Source organism: Pseudophryne corroboree, chromosome 3, assembly GCF_028390025.1.
Source record: "Pseudophryne corroboree isolate aPseCor3 chromosome 3, aPseCor3.hap2, whole genome shotgun sequence".
NCBI lineage: Eukaryota > Metazoa > Chordata > Amphibia > Anura > Myobatrachidae > Pseudophryne > Pseudophryne corroboree.
The window spans coordinates 430,593,574-430,610,817 of NC_086446.1; the positions used below are offsets into that span (position 1 = coordinate 430,593,574).

At 43.9% G+C, this 17,244-nt stretch overlaps 1 protein-coding gene across 7 annotated transcripts in view; it reads left to right on the forward strand.

Annotated features, from left to right (window-relative positions):
• Positions 1-17,244, forward strand: part of LOC135055850 (bactericidal permeability-increasing protein-like) — a 203,603-nt gene that overhangs the window by 124,805 nt on the left and 61,554 nt on the right. For 4 of the 7 annotated variants that reach the window (XM_063960386.1, XM_063960385.1, XM_063960388.1 and 1 more), the window contains 6 exons: positions 759-870; positions 5,063-5,194; positions 6,872-7,027; positions 7,438-7,501; positions 9,671-9,734; positions 9,973-10,064. In XM_063960386.1, coding sequence (XP_063816456.1) covers positions 759-870; positions 5,063-5,194; positions 6,872-7,027; positions 7,438-7,501; positions 9,671-9,734; positions 9,973-10,064 — 620 coding nt within the window. Of the gene's footprint in view, positions 1-758; positions 871-1,522; positions 1,604-1,659; positions 1,707-1,826; positions 1,925-5,062; positions 5,195-6,871; positions 7,028-7,437; positions 7,502-9,670; positions 9,735-9,972; positions 10,065-17,244 lie in introns of those variants that run through there. The other 3 variants (XM_063960389.1, XM_063960390.1, XM_063960391.1) reach the window with 3 other exon arrangements.

Genomic DNA, 17,244 nt, shown 5'->3' on the forward strand with positions numbered 1-17,244 from the left:
TCAATAATACCATGCTGTCATATAGGCAGCACAGTGGTCTGTTTTGTTACCTGAGAGGCCAAGGCTTCAGTTTTGACCAGGCCCTATATGTATGCACTAAGGGGGTCATTCCGACCTGATCGCGTGCAGGCTATTTCGCCGTCTACAGGGGAGGGGGTTAGGGCTGTGCAGGGCTGCAATCGCTTGTGCAGAGAACTGCACAAACAGAACGTTTGTGCAGTCTCTGCACAGCTCAGGCCTTACCTGCTGCGATGATCCGACATCAGGAACCCTCCTCTCCAAAGGCTGGTCACGCCTGCGTTTTTCCGGACACTCCTCGAAAAACGGTGAGTTGCCGCCCAGGTCTGCATTCTGCCTGTCAATCTTTTTGCGTTTGCCGTTGCAAACGGCTTCTTCGTAAGGTCTGTCACTTTGTGGCGACGGCCTTCGCTGGCGTCCGACGCACCTGCGCATTGCCGCCCGTGCGCACGCGCAGTTCAGACCCATTTGCATGGCTGTGAAAAACTGCAGCGTGCGATCGGGTCGGAATGACTCCCTAAGTCGTTTGTATTATTCCCTTGTTTGCATGGGGATTCAGCAGCAATTGTAGACTGATTACCGTGTGACGTGCTACATAATCACTTATAAAATGTCCCTAAAATATGTATTTATATGCTGGCAGTTATGTCACGATGGATAGAAAAGTTTTGCAGCTGTGCATGATCATCAGCAGAAGCTGCTTGTTCAGTGATGTCTTACTTATTGCTTTCTCCCCACAGCACGGCAGCAGGGAATGAGTGTTCTGCAACAGGAGCTTGCAAAGGTGCATATTCCAGACTTCTCAGGCTCTGCACATAGTCCTCTAGGAAAAATTAAGTACAGTTTCCACAGGTGAGCAGATGGTAACCTACTGAACATGACCTGCAGGATTGCATAACAATACAATTAGGGAACAGAGGGTTAGGGGGCCATGGAGGGGAGGTAGGTATACTTACATTCCCTGTGTCGGGATTCTCACTGTCTGGATGCCGCAGTCGGTGTTCTGAACATGGACATCCTGACCGCCGGCATTTTGTACCCAACACCAGTGTAGATGGCATTATCAGATGGACTCATCGTTCTCTGTATATCTCAGCCTGCTTTTCTTGTTTTTCTTACTGTACATCTGTATTTGCACTGCTAGGTTCCAGCTAATAAGCTCCTTTTTTATATATATGAAATACACTTTTTATATGCTATTTACAGCCTTCCAGCAAGATGAAGGCTATTATTGTGCACAACAGCTATTACCTGTGATTTGTGTGAGAATAGGCACTGACTGCACCCAAGGTAGTATATAGGGCACAGGTTCTCAAACTCGGTCCTCAGGACCCCACACAGTGCATGTTTTGCAGGTCTCCTCACAGAATCACAAGTGACATAATTAACTTCACCTGTGGACCTTTTAAAATGTGTCAGTGATTAATTAATACACCTGTACACCTGCTGGGTTACCTGCAAAACATGCACTGTGTGGGGTCCTGAGGACCGAGTTTGAGAACCACTGGCAAAGGGTATTGAATGGGTACATGCCATGCCAACAGGCCACTGCTGCTGTAAAAGAGGTGTTCCATTTCTGGCATTGGTAATACAATATGAATATGGGCAATGTTATTTATATGGGATCAGACTGTCAGAATCCCGATGCTCACATTACTGGCGGGTCAAAATGCAGACAACTTCAGTCTGTAAGTGTGAAAGTTAAGGTTAGGCTGTAGGAGGGGGAGGGGTGCGGTGTTAGGGTTAGGCACTGGGTGGCGTGGGTTAGGATTAGCTGTAGAATACTTACCATCGGGATCCCACTGCCAGCATTGTGACAGTCTGGATTCTGACTGTTGGGGTTCCATACCCAACCCAGCTCCGAATTGCTAAAACAACTTGTCAGCTAGTGATATTTTACTGCAAAGTAAGTGACAAAGGGCTCATTTGTGGTGAGTTAGACATAGGAAGTGACAGCTATGAACGGCAAGAAACAATGAACTGGAACCTGAGTGCTGTACATAATTGCATTGGGGAGAACCTTGCAGGTATCATCAACAGTACCTCCTTAGTTCACTACTTGTAACCAGAGGGAAAGTACAAGGCCGCTGTCAGTAGGCTCTGAGCTGCTAGTTTGCTCCATCCCTCAGACTACACAAGGACAATAAGGTCCCATTGTTAAGTATGAGCTGTTCGGATACCATATCTTTCATACTGCTAGCCGCGGGTAGGGCTCCCAGTAGTAGTAGATGTGTACTGAACTAGTCCGTTCTCCCTCCTACTGTTTACCCCAGCACTATGTTTACCCATGTATGTCTTATGTCTCCTTCTCCCTTTCTGCTCACTCGTACGATGGGTGCTGTTGGGAATTGTTTGTACAGGTGTTGTTATTGCAGAGTTATGTCGGCACACACCAGTGGATGTCTCAAGCTATAAACAGGCCAGTTACTAAATCCTAGTGTTGGTTTATTGACGTATAACAGATACAGCCATACATATGGTTGTATATGTACTGGTTCTCACGGATTGAAACAACGTAATGGGGTTTTATTCAGCTTACCAGTCGGTGAGTGTATGCTGACAACGTATAGTGGTGCTGGGGTGCTCGAACAGCTTTATATTGCAGGTCTCCGGAGCTACGTGGAAGACTTGTGTCTCCATCATTTCTCATCCCATACACAGTAAGAATCTACAAGATGGTTGTAGTCACATGGTGCAGCAGTATAACAATTGGAGGACAGACCTCCCTGGGTCCCAGTGCCCAGCATGTACTGTATGCACAGTGTGGAGATAATGCAGGCGCGCACTGTTTTCTAACAGGCACAGGATCATTGAGAGCTGTTGTGTCTTCCCCTGCAACCTACCACTGCCTGCTGACTCTAGCTACAGCGAGTTGCCCTATCCGTGCCCTGTACTTGTCAGTTACAGTTAATGGTTTGACTGCACTATTTGCATTTATGCATTGTTGTACATGGCGTATATGCTTTGTTTTTGTGTATATCTCTTGGATGGTGCCATCTACACCTTATGGTGCCTGACTAATAAACAATAATAACTGCTGGTGCAAGATCAATGATGATCATTAGAACATGGTTTAAACAAAATGGTGGCTGACAGCACCAGGCTATGAAATCTGGGTTGGACTGACTATAACAGGGAAGCCTTCAGTGTAAGCCTCTCCTTATAAAACACTTATTGGTGTATCATCATTCTTTAAACATTCACACACAATTATACATGTATATCCTGATTTATAAGGATCTGTGTGACTCAGCACACAGACGTATAACAGCATGTATTTTTGTGAACACTTATCATACTTGGGGGGTCATTCCGACCCGATCACTCGCTATAGTTTATCGCAGCGCAGCGTTTGGGTCAGATCTGCGTATGCGCCGGCGCCTCAGTGCGCCTTCGCATGCTGGGTGGCCAAAGGCCGTTGTAGTGTAGCGATCGCCTCTGCCTGATTGACTGGTAGAAGCGGTCGCTGGGCAGGAGGGAGTGCGGTCCGGCCAATGCAAGACCGTTGTGGGCCGTGGCGGATGCGTGACGACATGCAGCCGCTTCAACCTGGGAAGCAAGGAGGTTCTCCTGGCAAGCCACAGGAGCTGCGCTGGCGGGGAGCTACTCCTGAAATGCAAAAGCATCGCCGTTGTGTGGTGCTTTTACATTTTCTGCGGGGGGGGGGGGGGGGGGGGCACTGACATGCGGGGTGGACTAGCCCTGTGCTGGGCGTCCCCCCGCATGTCTGAGTGCCTGATCGTAGCTGTGCTAAATTTAACACAGCTACGATCAACTCGGAGTGACCCCCTATAGGCGGACGGACACATCAAGGGAGAGATGTTTCAAGCCTTCCAGAGAGAGCAACCAATCAGCTGCTGTCATTTATTTAGCACAGTCTGTGCAATGACAATTACAAGCTGACTGGTTTCTTTGGGAAACGTCTCCAGTTTATCTGTCTCCAAGGCTTGATACATCTCTCCCCCCAAATGCATACCACCCAACTTTTCCACTCCTGCTTTTTGTCGATACATTATTGCTAAAGGCATGTATGCAGTTGGGGAGAGCCTGGGGTAGTCCCGCATCTCCTGAGTGCTGAGCACCCCACCAGAGTGATTAAAATGGTGGCATGCCATGAGGCCACACCCATTTCCTGAGGTTACACCTCTTTTGGGAAAGCATGCAAGTGGTCCCGAATTTTGCCTGCAATATGTTGGGAGATATGCAAATGTATTACAATTAAAAAAGGATGAAGAAAAGGAAGGCGAGATTACAAGAAGAGGGCTAGTGTAATCACACCAGTCCTTCTAAATAAGGGAAAATGACCTTCCATGACCACATAATATAATGCAGAATTTTAATTGATTCAGTAATGGTAGCCAGTATTATATTACCCATACCACGGGTTGGGTTTGGGTGACCGACACTGGGATCCCGAGCTTCAGATTGCCGGCTGGGGTGGGGGCGAGTGCAATGAATCCCCTTGCGGGATCGGTGGCTCTCTGCGCTCGCCACAGGTTCTGTTCCCACTCTATGGGTGTCGTGGACACCCACGAGTAAGAATAGTCCTTGTCAGTCGGCATGCCCACAGTCAGGCAGTTAATCTGTTGGGATCCCAGCGTCGGTATGGTCACATAACTACATCCCCATGTAACGTTATAAGAACGTTATAAGCTATGTATATGAAGCAATGTGCACAGGAAAATTTACTAAGAAAGTCAGAAAACTCTATGGATCCAGTATAAGAATATAAGTAACCCTAATATAGGTACTCTTATTGATATCTATAGAAATGACCTACAAAAGTTACACATAAATAGTAAATTCTAATATGCCATTGACGCTGTTGCCCGGGTTGTACATCTATCAAAAAGAAAAGTTCTATAGAAGCCAATGAGTTATTGTCTATAATAAATAGGATCATACATTTTGCCAAAGGATGGGCTTAAGGTAAGTCTACTATATATAATTGCATGTTCAGAAATATAATATATTTTATTGTAAAAATAACAATATTGGTAAAGTATTTTTGCTTGTAGTAATATGTTGCATTATTTTATTGCAGCATGGTAGTCCGCAGCTTCCAGTTACCCAGCTCACAAATCAGCCCTGTCCCCAATGTGGGTCTAAAGCTGTCAATCTCCGGAGCCTTCATCGACATTACAGGAGACTGGAAGATCAAGACAAAGTTGCATATGTAAGAAGCGTCACACACATAAGAGACTACTTATTAACATTGCTTGTTGGTACAAAATTTTAACTATGCCATAGAAACTAATGGCAATTAGCATTCATCTGACTAGTGACAGCTAGAAGATGAAAGTGTCTGAGTATTATGGTTTAGTGCAAATGATGTCCCTAGATGCAATAGCTGTCCATTTTTTTTCACTTAAAATTACTGTATCTGTCTCAAATCTATTTATTATTTATTTTATCAAGATATATTTATATCATACATGTATGCTGCAATGACTTTACAATTGGAATCAAAATATGCTTTATTCCCGTGGCTGCCATCAAATTCCGTGTGCCCTGCTACTATAGACAGTGGCGAGTTTTCCATTAGGCACATGAGGCACGTACCTAGGGGCACCACTTGTTGGGGGCGGCACTTGGATTCTTGTATTAGTACTGTCAGTCCAACATTTACCAGTAACTACCAGATATTTCCAGTGTACCTTACTGTATGCTATCTTAAGTGGAGAACAAACTGGTAGGACATGAGCAGGCTGCCCCTGTAAGTTGTCCTACTTAGTAAATATGAGTACATAATTTAAAAAGAAAACATGTTGTTTCTTTTTTATTATTATTATTATACATTTTATTATTATATTATTATTATTTTGCTTATTATGTAACCAAGCAATGAAAATTGGTGGTGGTGGTGGGGGGGGGGGGGGGGGGGGGTCGTTACTGATGTGCCTAAATCCACCCTGACTATAGAGGCGGGTGACCAAGCCTGCTTAGACTGAATCATTTACTGGGATGGGGGGTGTTGCTCTGTCTACAGACTCCATAACTGTGTCAGCCTGATCCCCCGTCAGGCTTCCCAGACAAGCCTAGTGCTTAGTACCACTACCCGCCCCCTCTTGGTGCTTGTTTTATCTATATTGTTCTGCAGATCAGGGAAATAATTATGCAACACTTTAAATATGTAGGGTTAAAATGCTACAGAGCAGAGAATTTTACATATCTGTCTCTATATCTATATAGAAATAATCGAGTACAGCTTTTGCTGAGACAAAAGTCTGCATAAGATTAAAAACAAATGATGTGATGATGGCAATGGTAAAGTACCAATGACTATCACAACAAGGAGCTGATGCAGAGCTAGAGTCCATTTTGCCTTTTGACTTTTAACACTGCGATGTCTGTAGCCAAGCACAGTCACCTACTGTCGATTTTGTGTTATACGCCTTTCAATCTTCAGTTGTGGCCGAATGGGATAACAGGGAGGTAATAGGGCATTCACTTGTAAGATGTTTAGTGTTGGCGATGTATTGATAGAATTGCCTCATTATTCTCAGTTGTGAGTCTGATGTAAGACTGATCTCTTTCAGTATGTATATAGCTGGGGCAAGTGTGCGATGATAAGGATTATTGCTATTTGACCAGGACTATATATAGGGGTGGGGGGTCACATAGACATGTGCAACTGGACATACAAATTAATATCTGCACTTAGTTCTGTGCGTGCAGTGCGGGTGTAATTACGGCAGACTTGCGTTCGGCTCTGAATCGGCCCTTGAGTGTCAGTAGCAGTAAGTACATCCAGATAATCCTAAAATATATACCATATTGCTTTGTTAATCTATATTTAAGAGGCTGCAGTTCCAACTTGAATATGATTTAATGAGTTTCTTCCTTTTATTAGATCAGCAAAGGGTGGTTTCGACCTGAAGGTGGAAGGGCTCAGCATTTCTGTAGGGTTGAAGCTGGGAAGTGACGGTATCGGAAGACCAACAATTGCTCTGTCTGACTGCAGCTGCCACATCTCAGATGTCAAGGTTCATGTGTCTGGGAAATTTGGGTATATTAGATGATTATTGTTACATTAAATATAGTATTTAATATCATTGGCTGATTTCTCAGTCTTCTACCATTGGATAGCTCTTGTAAACAATGTATCTTATTGTGCTCTTACAGCTAATGTATTATTATAGTGTATTTCAGGTGAGAAGTGACACTTATAGTCAATATAAATAAATACGGGAGGTTGGTGCAGTTGGGATCAGTGTTACGTGATATTTATTGTTATAACTTTATTATAACCCAGAACATTTGCCCAGAGTTATCTGGTCTATATATGCTACCAGTCCTGTTACTCAGCCGCAGGCTGCGTATGTTAGTGCAGGGGTGTAAGTTAAGGAGATATTTATAACCAGGATGGAGAGAGGAATGTGAGCGCAGAATTAAGTCATCTTTCTTATTTGGTTGCAGATGGTTGGTTGATCTTTTCCACCACAATATTGACAGTGCATTAAGAAAAGCAATAGAGAACCAGGTTTGTATTAAAAAAGATTAAATAAAAAAAATAATAATTAAAAAAAAAGAAATATATATAGCCCGCTGACGAAGTCAGATGACAAAACGCGCATGGGCGTGGTCTGACGTACGGATACTGAATCACGAATGCTGATTGTACTGTGGGATAATTTCATGCTGGTTATACAAGCGGTGGTTTAGCCGCCTTTTACGGTACGGGTTTTACTTGATCACCGTCTTAGATGTTTTTTAATTAAATTGTTTACACTTTTAATGCACTATTGGCGCTCCCTGCTCTTTTCAAATTTCTTGGCATATAAATATATATATATATATATATATATATATATATGGTCCAGGTACATGGATTTCTTATTGGGGATTTCACAATAGCTTCTCGCTGATATATCCATGCTTATTATACTGTACTTGTTCTACATACAGATATAGTAAACATAACGATAGTTCTTCACTGACCCTAATTTCCCATAGTTTAAAGATTTGTCCCTTGAAATGTACCTGTTACTGTCAATATATAGTTTTTTGATTGTCCAACTGCCCATTCATTTATTTATTTACAATCAAGTCTAAGGGTATGTACACATGGTGAGATTCGGGCTATGGCCCTCATTCCGAGTTGTTCACTGTTTATTTTTCTTCGCATCGGTGCGATTAGTCGCAAACTGCGCATGCGCAACGTTCGCAGTGCGCCTGCGCCAAGTAAAGTTTATTAAAAGTTTGGTGTTTTACTCTCGGCTTAACGAAGAAATCTCTTCGTACTGGTGATCGGAGTGTGATTGACAGGAAGTGGGTGTTTCTGGGCGGAAACTGGCCGTTTTATGGGTGTGTGCGAAAAAACGCTTGCGTTTCTGAGAAAAACGCGGGAGTGTCTGGGTGAACGCTGGGTGTGTTTGTGACGTCAAATCAGGAACGAAACTGACTGAACTGATCGCAGTGGCAGAGTAAGTGTCGAGCTACTCAGAAACTGCTAAGAAATTTCTATTCGCAATTCTGCTAATCTTTCGTTCACAATTCTGCTATGCTAAAATACACTCCCAGTAGGCGGCGGCTTAGCGTGTGCAAAGCTGCTAAAAGCAGCTAGCGAGCGAACAACTCGGAATGAGGGCCTATGCCCGATTCTCACTTATCGACAGGGGACGGGTCGGCACATAGTCAGTATCGCAAGCACATAATGACTGTGCTTGCGATACTGACTATGTGCGATTTTGGCTAAGTGTCAATTTTGACTATCACTTCTATAGAGAGAGTCAAAATTGACTTGCCTGCACAATCTATCTTTTCTTTCGATGCCGACCACGCGGGACCACGCATCGGCATCGAAACGGGATCAAAAGGTGACTGTCACCTTGCGATCTGCACTAACTTTTCTTCCGATTTTGACTAAATAGTCAGAATCGGAAGAAAAAATCTCACCGCGTGTACACACCCTTATTCTTTTTGCTTTGTAAGCTAATATTTATTGGGAGTATTGAAAATGCAAAACACAGTAGGGGTCATTAAGAGTTGGTCGCAGTGATCGGAGTACGTCTCCCGTTATCTCATTCTTAATGCATTGACTTGATGCTTATTTTTGTAGCTTTTATGTAGAATTTGTTAAATATGCCCCCATGAGTTCTAAAGAGCTGTGTAGATCTAATGAAGTCCAGAAGTACCTCTATGCCAGTATGATGTTACGGTTTTCAGCTGTCTTGATTTATATGGCACAGTCCCAATATGAGGTGACTATCCCCAATTTGAGGTGACTGTCTCGCTGTATCTTTTGTCTGGAGTGTCAGGACGGTTGCTAATGTGTATCCTACTCACCGCAACATGAGAATTTACAGGGCTGACTTTGTATAATAGAAAGAAGGTTGTGGTGCTTCCATAGTGCTAGACACAACACCAAGGGGCATACACCCAGCACATCCTCATTTTGTGTGTTGAAGTTTCCGTTTGCATAGAGACAATGTTGAGCTGTACATCTTTAGTGTTGTGGGGATGATGTGTAGCCTTGTAGGGTGGTAACCCATCACTAAGGTAATGTGAAGCTCTGGATCTCTGCACAAGGCCACAATGCATTATGGGTAAAGCCAGGCTACAGTATATTCATGTTTATGGTTTAATATCATTTTATATACAGTATTAGTATTGTTATTGTATCTTAGTTTTTACTTTTGTTCTCCTTTAGGTCTGCCCTCTGGTCAGTAATGCAATTACCAGCAAATTGGAACCACTTCTACTAACATTACCAGGTGGGATACCAGTATTGTATAAGAAAATGGGCTGTACATGCAACATTCCCTTTCAGGGGATCACTCAGACTAATGTACCTTCTCCAACCATGTCTCTGGACTGGTCAGTACACAACTGACTTTTTTTTAGTATTGTGTGCGTGGAAGTACAGCAGAGTAGATAGAAGTGTGCTGATATACAGTGTCGTATTTACTCATATTGAAGAATAATTTTTAAAGCTAACATTGTATCTTCTAGTTACCGCAAAGATTGACAGTGTGGCTGCTATTGATTATTCTCTGACTGGACCGCCACCAGTGATGGGGGATTGTGTGGATGTACAGCTAAAGGTGAGGTCTCCTGATCATTCCTCCAAGACTGTGCATGAGACACAAATGCAAATATTTATAATGAAATCAGAAGACCTGAGACATAGGAAAAGTGATTTAATACAACTATAAACATCTGGAACTTATCGCTTATAGGCCCTCATTCCGGGTTGTTCGCTCGCAAGCTGCTTTTAGCAGCTTTGCACACGCTAAGCCGCCGCCTACTGGGAGTGAATCTTAACTTATCAAAATTGCGAACGAAAGACTAGCAAAATTGCGAATAGACACTTATTAGCAGTTTCTGAGTAGCTCCAGACTTATCGGCATCTGCGATCAGTTCGGTGCTTGTCGTTCCTGGTTTGACGTCACAAACACATCCAGCGTTCGCCCAGACACTCCTCCGTTTCTCCAGCCACTCCCGCGTTTTTCCCAGAAACAGTAGCGTTTTTTCACACACACCCATAAAACAGCCAGTTTCCGCCCAGAAACACCCACTTCCTGTCAATCACATTACGATCATCAGAACGAAGAAAAAAACCTCGTAATGCCGTGAGTAAAATACCTAACTGCATAGCAAATTTACTTGGCGCAGTCACACTGCGGACATTGCGCATGCGCATTAGCGACTAATCGCTCTGTTGCGAGAAAAAGATAAAGGGGGTCATTCCGAGAATTGTTGGCTCCTTAATTATGGCACCAGTTCACCACTAGAGAGATGATATCCTCCATAGATAGCACAAATGAATGTGGAGGTCCTCCCACTGTACGGTGTAGATGGTTAGGTCCAGTACACGGCTTAGGAGCAGATAGCCTCAGGAGCAGAGTCTGGATCACAAATGTTGGAAGCAGCTGTGGTTGATCCGGGCAAACACCTCAGATAGCAAGGTCCAATTGGGGTAAGCAAGATAGGTCCACTTGATGAGTTTCACTACAACAGTATTGCAGCTTTTTCAAAGGTGATGTCAGGGTATCCCAATTTAATTTTTATATCCAAGCCAAAATGGCAGCTGTGTGACACCTGGAAATAATTACCCTTCCAATTTCTATTAACAATACACATTTTCAAATTTAGGACATAGGGAGGCTGACACATTATAAAGTAATTACTAAATCTAGGGAAAAATTTGAGATTTATGTAAAGTTTGATATAATTCAGCTCCATGCTGTCAGTGTTTACCAATCTGTAACAATACATTTTTCCAATCGGAGGCTTTGTATATGCCTGGTTTCCTAGTAAAATGATCCTCACTAGAGAGAAATAAATCAAGCGCTCCTAATTAAGCAATAAATTTGTACAAAATACAGATACACATACACCTGTAGGTATACAATAGCTGCTCTCAGGAGGTGTTCTGAACACCTAATACTCAAAACCAATAATGTCTGAACCAATCAAACAATAGAGAGAGCGCATGAATAATATAATGCCAATTTATTATTGCATAAAAAACTTAAAATGCAAAATGCTAATCATTTACAATTAAATGAATGAAACCGCGCAGAAGGGGACCACTGAACTGACATTATTATATAGTTGTATTCCCAAATAATTGTGGGAAAGAGGCAAAAGTTCGCAATGCCACTGAGAGGAGAAAATGTTCAATGTCCCACCGAGCAGGTGTTGGTTGATAAGCAAGGTAATAGAACCATAGCAGGTCCACTTATTCCTCTTAAAAGATGTGTAGCATGTATTGAGATGGAGTGTAAGTTCCACTGTTTCTTCCCACAGCGAATGGGTAGGCTACAACCCCCCGCCGCAATCTGACAGTATGGTAGCTCACCGCTGTAGATGTAAAGCACGGTCCGCTTCCAGGGCTTCTGGGCAATGCGGTGATCACAAGTGCGGCGTTCAGATGCGGACAACGTCCCAGCAAGGGAGGAGGGGGGGAACCCACACCACGGCTGGAGCTGGTAACTGAGGATAATAGTAACGGTGCTGGTTCAGCGCTGCGGCTGTGAAGATGCAGTAGTCAGGGCTCACAATAATGTGGTTATCGTCCCTTATCCTTAAAGCGTTTCTCCGACATAGGGCAAGTCGATTTCATCAGAAGGTAATTTTTAGGCTGCAGAGTTGCACTATTTAAGGTGATTGATAGCCTTATCAGCATTTGGCCTCACCTTCTATCTTTTAGATAGCAGTGCCGATATGCGCCCCTGTCACTGTTCACACTCCACCACTGTAACACATGGGGGAGAAGCTGTATCAGTGCACAGAATGTGCGCTGATACCACTTCTACCCCATAACGAGGATTATTACATTTACCCCTTTGTTTGTTTTTTGTTTTTTTAAATATGTATTTATTGAAGCAATGTACATATCAGCAAACAGAATACAATCATCATTAAGGAAGGTGTACATATCATTCGCTTATCACAATAAACTGTAACCATTGACACCATTCAGGCAACTTCTTTTTTACAGTCCAGGTCCAAAGATTAATAAATACAAACACTACAGAAAATGCGCATAAACTCCATAGCACGGTAGAGTGTCAGCATACTATTACAGTAAAACAGTTGTTTCTGTGAGGTGACTAAGTTTCCCAAAACATACAACAATCCAAAAAAGGAAAAATAAATAAAAATTAATGAAGATGGCGTCCGCATCAGTCCCCCCTCACCCCAGGACAGAAAAGGGAGGGCACTACAGGGCAATGGAAGGGTCCTCCCCCCCCCCATTCCTCACTACCCTGGTCATGTACCACAGATTGTTCGTTAAGGATTCATGGAGCTGCGATTTCATAGGTGGAGACAATATGGCCACATAACTTTCCCAAACATCAAAAATCTTTTCGGCTTTATTGTCCTTTTCAAATGTCTACCCCTTTGTTTGTTAAAGTACCAGCGAATAAAGTATCAGCCTAACTGCCATATTTTCAAAGTCAGCCTGTAACATAGCAGTTAGTAGCTGAGTGCCTGGTACTTTTATCTTTTTCCAATTTATCTCTCTACAAGGCTTAGTAGAAAGGGCTTGTGTTGTGCACATTTTTGTATCTTTGTAGTAATGCTTGGTGATTAAACAGTAATAAAATATAGCACTGAGGCACTATGTTGTTCATGTATTAAATACTATATGTATTGTGACAAGAACACTGGGATAGTGTTTGAAGGCAGGTATGTTTGTCCCAGGTTCTTGTCTTACATGTTTTAGAAAGTGTTAACTTCTAGGAAAAATGCTTTTGGTTTTGTCAGAACCTTTTCAGTTTGCTGGAAAAGCTGGGTATAGGCTCTAAGAGAGAGATAAGGAGAGTTCTAGACATTGGGCCCAGTTCGGGTCTTTGGCCTCACAGAGGGCTAATCAGGGTTTCAGCTGTGTAAGAGTGTTATAGGGCTGCTAGTCTGATTAGTATGAGCAGACTGCCTGGGAAGGCTGCAGGATCTGTGTGGAAGAGACATGCTTTCTGGTACAAGTGAGCTATACAGTATTTACTGGAGAACTCTTTGTTTTGTTTAGTGATAGTTAGGAACATCTTGTGTTTAGTTAGTGCCGGAGAGGCAAGGTATTTTTATTTTGGGGTTTGTTTTATTTTCTGTTTCAATAAAACTGGCCGGGGCCAGTTGTACCAGAAACTGGACTTGTGTTGTTCCTCAGCTGCTGCGTGCTGCCATATTCCCCAGGAAAAGGCGCCTTGCACCCCTACAGTGTTACAACTTGGTGGAGAATGCGAGCACTCCGTTCTGCGCATAAGTGAAAGCAGCAGCTTTGTGAGGCCTGCAGAAAACGGTGACTTATGCAGATACAGCTCAGTGTGATGTTACTGAGACTTGCCCTGAGGATTTGATATATGTCCTGGGTGAAAGCAGCTATAAAGCCGCCTGAAAAGTCTGTCGACATGGAGGAACTGCTCAAAGCCTTGCTGCAAGCTACAGCGGCTCAGCAGGAGGCCAACAGACAGCAGCAGGTGGCAATGGAGGAAAATTGGAGACTACAGCGAGAGGCCTTAACAGAAGTGATGCAGAGCCTTGCAGCCCGGATTGGAGATATGGCCGTCAGTGCTCCGACCAGCTCTAGTTCTATACGGGCCAGTCACTTCCTGCAGAAAATGACAGAGGCTGATGATGTGGAGGCCTACTTGACCACGTTTGAAAGGACTGCAGAGCGTGAGAACTGGCCAAAAGCACAGTGGGCCAGTCTGCTGGCACCTTTTCTGTCAGGTGAGCCCCAAAAAGCGTACTTTGATTTAAGCCCTGCTGAGGCTCGGGACTATGATAAACTAAAGACTGAGATCCTGACCCGCCTGGGAGTCACGCTGTCAGTACGAGCACAACGGGTGCACCGTTGGGTGTACGACATGGAGAAGCCTCCGCGCTCTCAGATGCACGACCTTATTCAGCTAACAAAAAAATGGCTACAGCCAGAGACATTAACTGGTCCCCAGATGGTTGAAAGAGTCGTCATGGACCGCTACTTGAGATCTTTGCCCATGGTCCTGCGCAAGTGGGTGAGCCATGGAAACCCGGGTACTGCTGACCAATTAGTGGACATGGTAGAGCGGTATTTGGCAGCAGAGGAACTACTGATGACCACCCAGCAACCCATAGATCCTCGACAGCGCCCTTCAGTAAAGACTGGTAAGACTGTTCCATGGGAAAACGTTGCTGGGCGGTTAAGAGAACGCAAGGCTGGAGAGACTGTAAACACTGGCCCTGGAGACAGGCCAATGGGGCTAGAACGGTCTATGTTGCCCAAACGGGTTGATAATCGTGTGGTTAAATGTTTTAGATGTGGTATGCCAGGTCATGTTATTGCCAATTGCCCAGTCATGCAAGAACCCATTCAATGTGATGCTGCCTTTGAATGTCGCAGAATGTCTTTCTTTGCTAGGTTAGCCTGTACTGTGGTACCTTCACCTGTGCTGGAAAAACAAATGTGTGATGTGTTCTTAGAGGGTAACCGGGTAGAGGCCTTGCTAGATTCAGGAAGTTTAGTTACCCTCGTGAAAGCTGGGTTAGTGAACCCCTTAAAGGTCCAGCAAATACCTATTGGGGTAACTTGCATACATGGGGATACCCAGTATTATGTCACTGCTGAAGTGAATATAGAAACTTGTTGTGGGTCAGCAATGGTTAAAGTAGGACTGGTCCCCACCTTGGTGCATAAGGCCATAATAGGGAGGGATTTTCCTCATTTTTGGAAACTGTGGGAATCACGTTTATCAACAGATGTGAGAAGTGAAGAGCCAGTTGATAATGCCGGTGATTGTATGGATGTACGTGTGTCTTCGGAACTTACTGACCCTTTGCCTTTTGCCAGTTTGGCTGGGGAAGTGACAGATGAGGAGTCCAGTGAGGACCCTCTTGCTGGGAACAGAGACATAGTGGTTGGAAACGAAAGCGTGCCTGACCTGGAGGTAAAAAAGGATCTGTTTGCATCTGAACAGTTAAAGGATCCTACCTTGATAAAGGCTAGAGAGAATGTTAAGATTGTTAATGGGGAGCCTGTGGTACCAGGTGACAGGGTTACGTATCCCCACATGGCCATCTGCAATGAGCTCTTGTACCACATTGTCAAAAAGGGTGAGGATGTGGTAGAACAGCTGGTAGTACCCCAGCCTTATCGGAGAACGGTACTAGATTTAGCTCATAGTCACGTTACAGCAGGACATTTAGGGGCAGAAAAAACCACTGAAAGAGTTTTACAAAGGTTCTTTTGGCCAGGGGTTTATAAAGAAGTGTCTGAATATTGTTCTTCCTGTCCTGAATGCCAGTATCATGCCCCTAGACCCCATTTCAGGAGCCCACTAGTTCCCATGCCTATTATAGAGGTCCCGTTTGACAGAATAGCCATGGATCTCGTGGGGCCCTTGTTAAAGTCCGCTCGGGGCCATCAGTATATCCTGGTAATAATGGACTATGCCACTCGATATCCTGAGGCTGTCCCTTTACGCACTATCACAACCAAGGCGATAGCTAGGGAGCTGGTGCAGGTTTTTAGTAGAGTGGGAATACCAAAAGAAATTTTGACTGACCAAGGTACTCCATTTATGTCAAAGGTCATGAAAGAATTGTGCAAATTATTTAAGGTCACTCACCTCCGGACGTCTATTTACCATCCCCAAACTGATGGGTTGGTGGAAAGGTTTAATAAAACATTAAAAAGTATGTTAAAAAAGGTGGTTGATAAAGATGGGAAAAATTGGGATTGTTTGTTGCCCTACTTGTTAATGGCCATCAGAGAAGTTCCTCAGTCCTCTACGGGGTTTTCTCCATTTGATTTGTTGTATAGTAGACACCCCAGAGGGCTGTTGGACGTTGCCAAAGAGACGTGGGAAGGACAGCCCACTCCTTATAGAAGCGTTATTGAACATGTATCACAAATGCAGGATAGGATTGCAGCCGTGGTACCTATTGTCAGAGAGCACATGGAACAGGCCCAAAGTGCTCAACAGAGGGTATACAACCGGAGTGCCAAGATACGGGAATTTGCTCCTGGAGATAGAGTTCTTGTTTTGGTACCCACTGTGGAAAGCAAGTTCCTAGCTAAATGGCAGGGTCCGTTTGAGATTAGGGAAAAAGTGAATGAGGTTAATTACAAAGTATACCAGCCTGGAAAGAGAAAACCTGAACAAATTTATCATGTTAACTTAATTAAACCCTGGAAAGATAGGTTGTCTCTGTCAGCGGAGCCTTGCCCTTCGGTGTCTTCACCTCGGTTGCTCCCCGCAGTGAAGGTGTCAGAGACATTATCAGCTGGTCAGAAAAATCAGATTAAAGAATTTCTCATCCAAAATAGGGAAATATTTTCAGAGCTGCCTGGCCGAACGACCATAATAAAACATGACATTGTCACAGAACCAGGGGTCAGGGTCCATTTAAAGCCATATAGGATTCCGGAAGCTCAGCGAGAAGCTGTTTCTAAAGAAGTTAAAACCATGTTAGAACTTGGAGTCATAGAGGAATCTAACAGTGAGTGGTCCAGTCCCATAGTTCTCATCCCGAAGCCCGACGGTAGCATACGCTTCTGTAATGACTTTCGTAAGTTAAATGAGGTGTCCAAGTTTGACGCATACCCCATGCCCCGTGTGGACGAGCTTATAGAAAGGCTGGGAACAGCCAGGTTTCTCACCTTGTTGGACCTGACCAAAGGTTACTGGCAAATACCTTTATCTGAGGGCGCAAAAGAAAAAACAGCCTTTTCGGTTCCGGAGGGGCTGTACCAGTACAAGATGTTACCCTTTGGGTTGCATGGGGCTCCAGCAA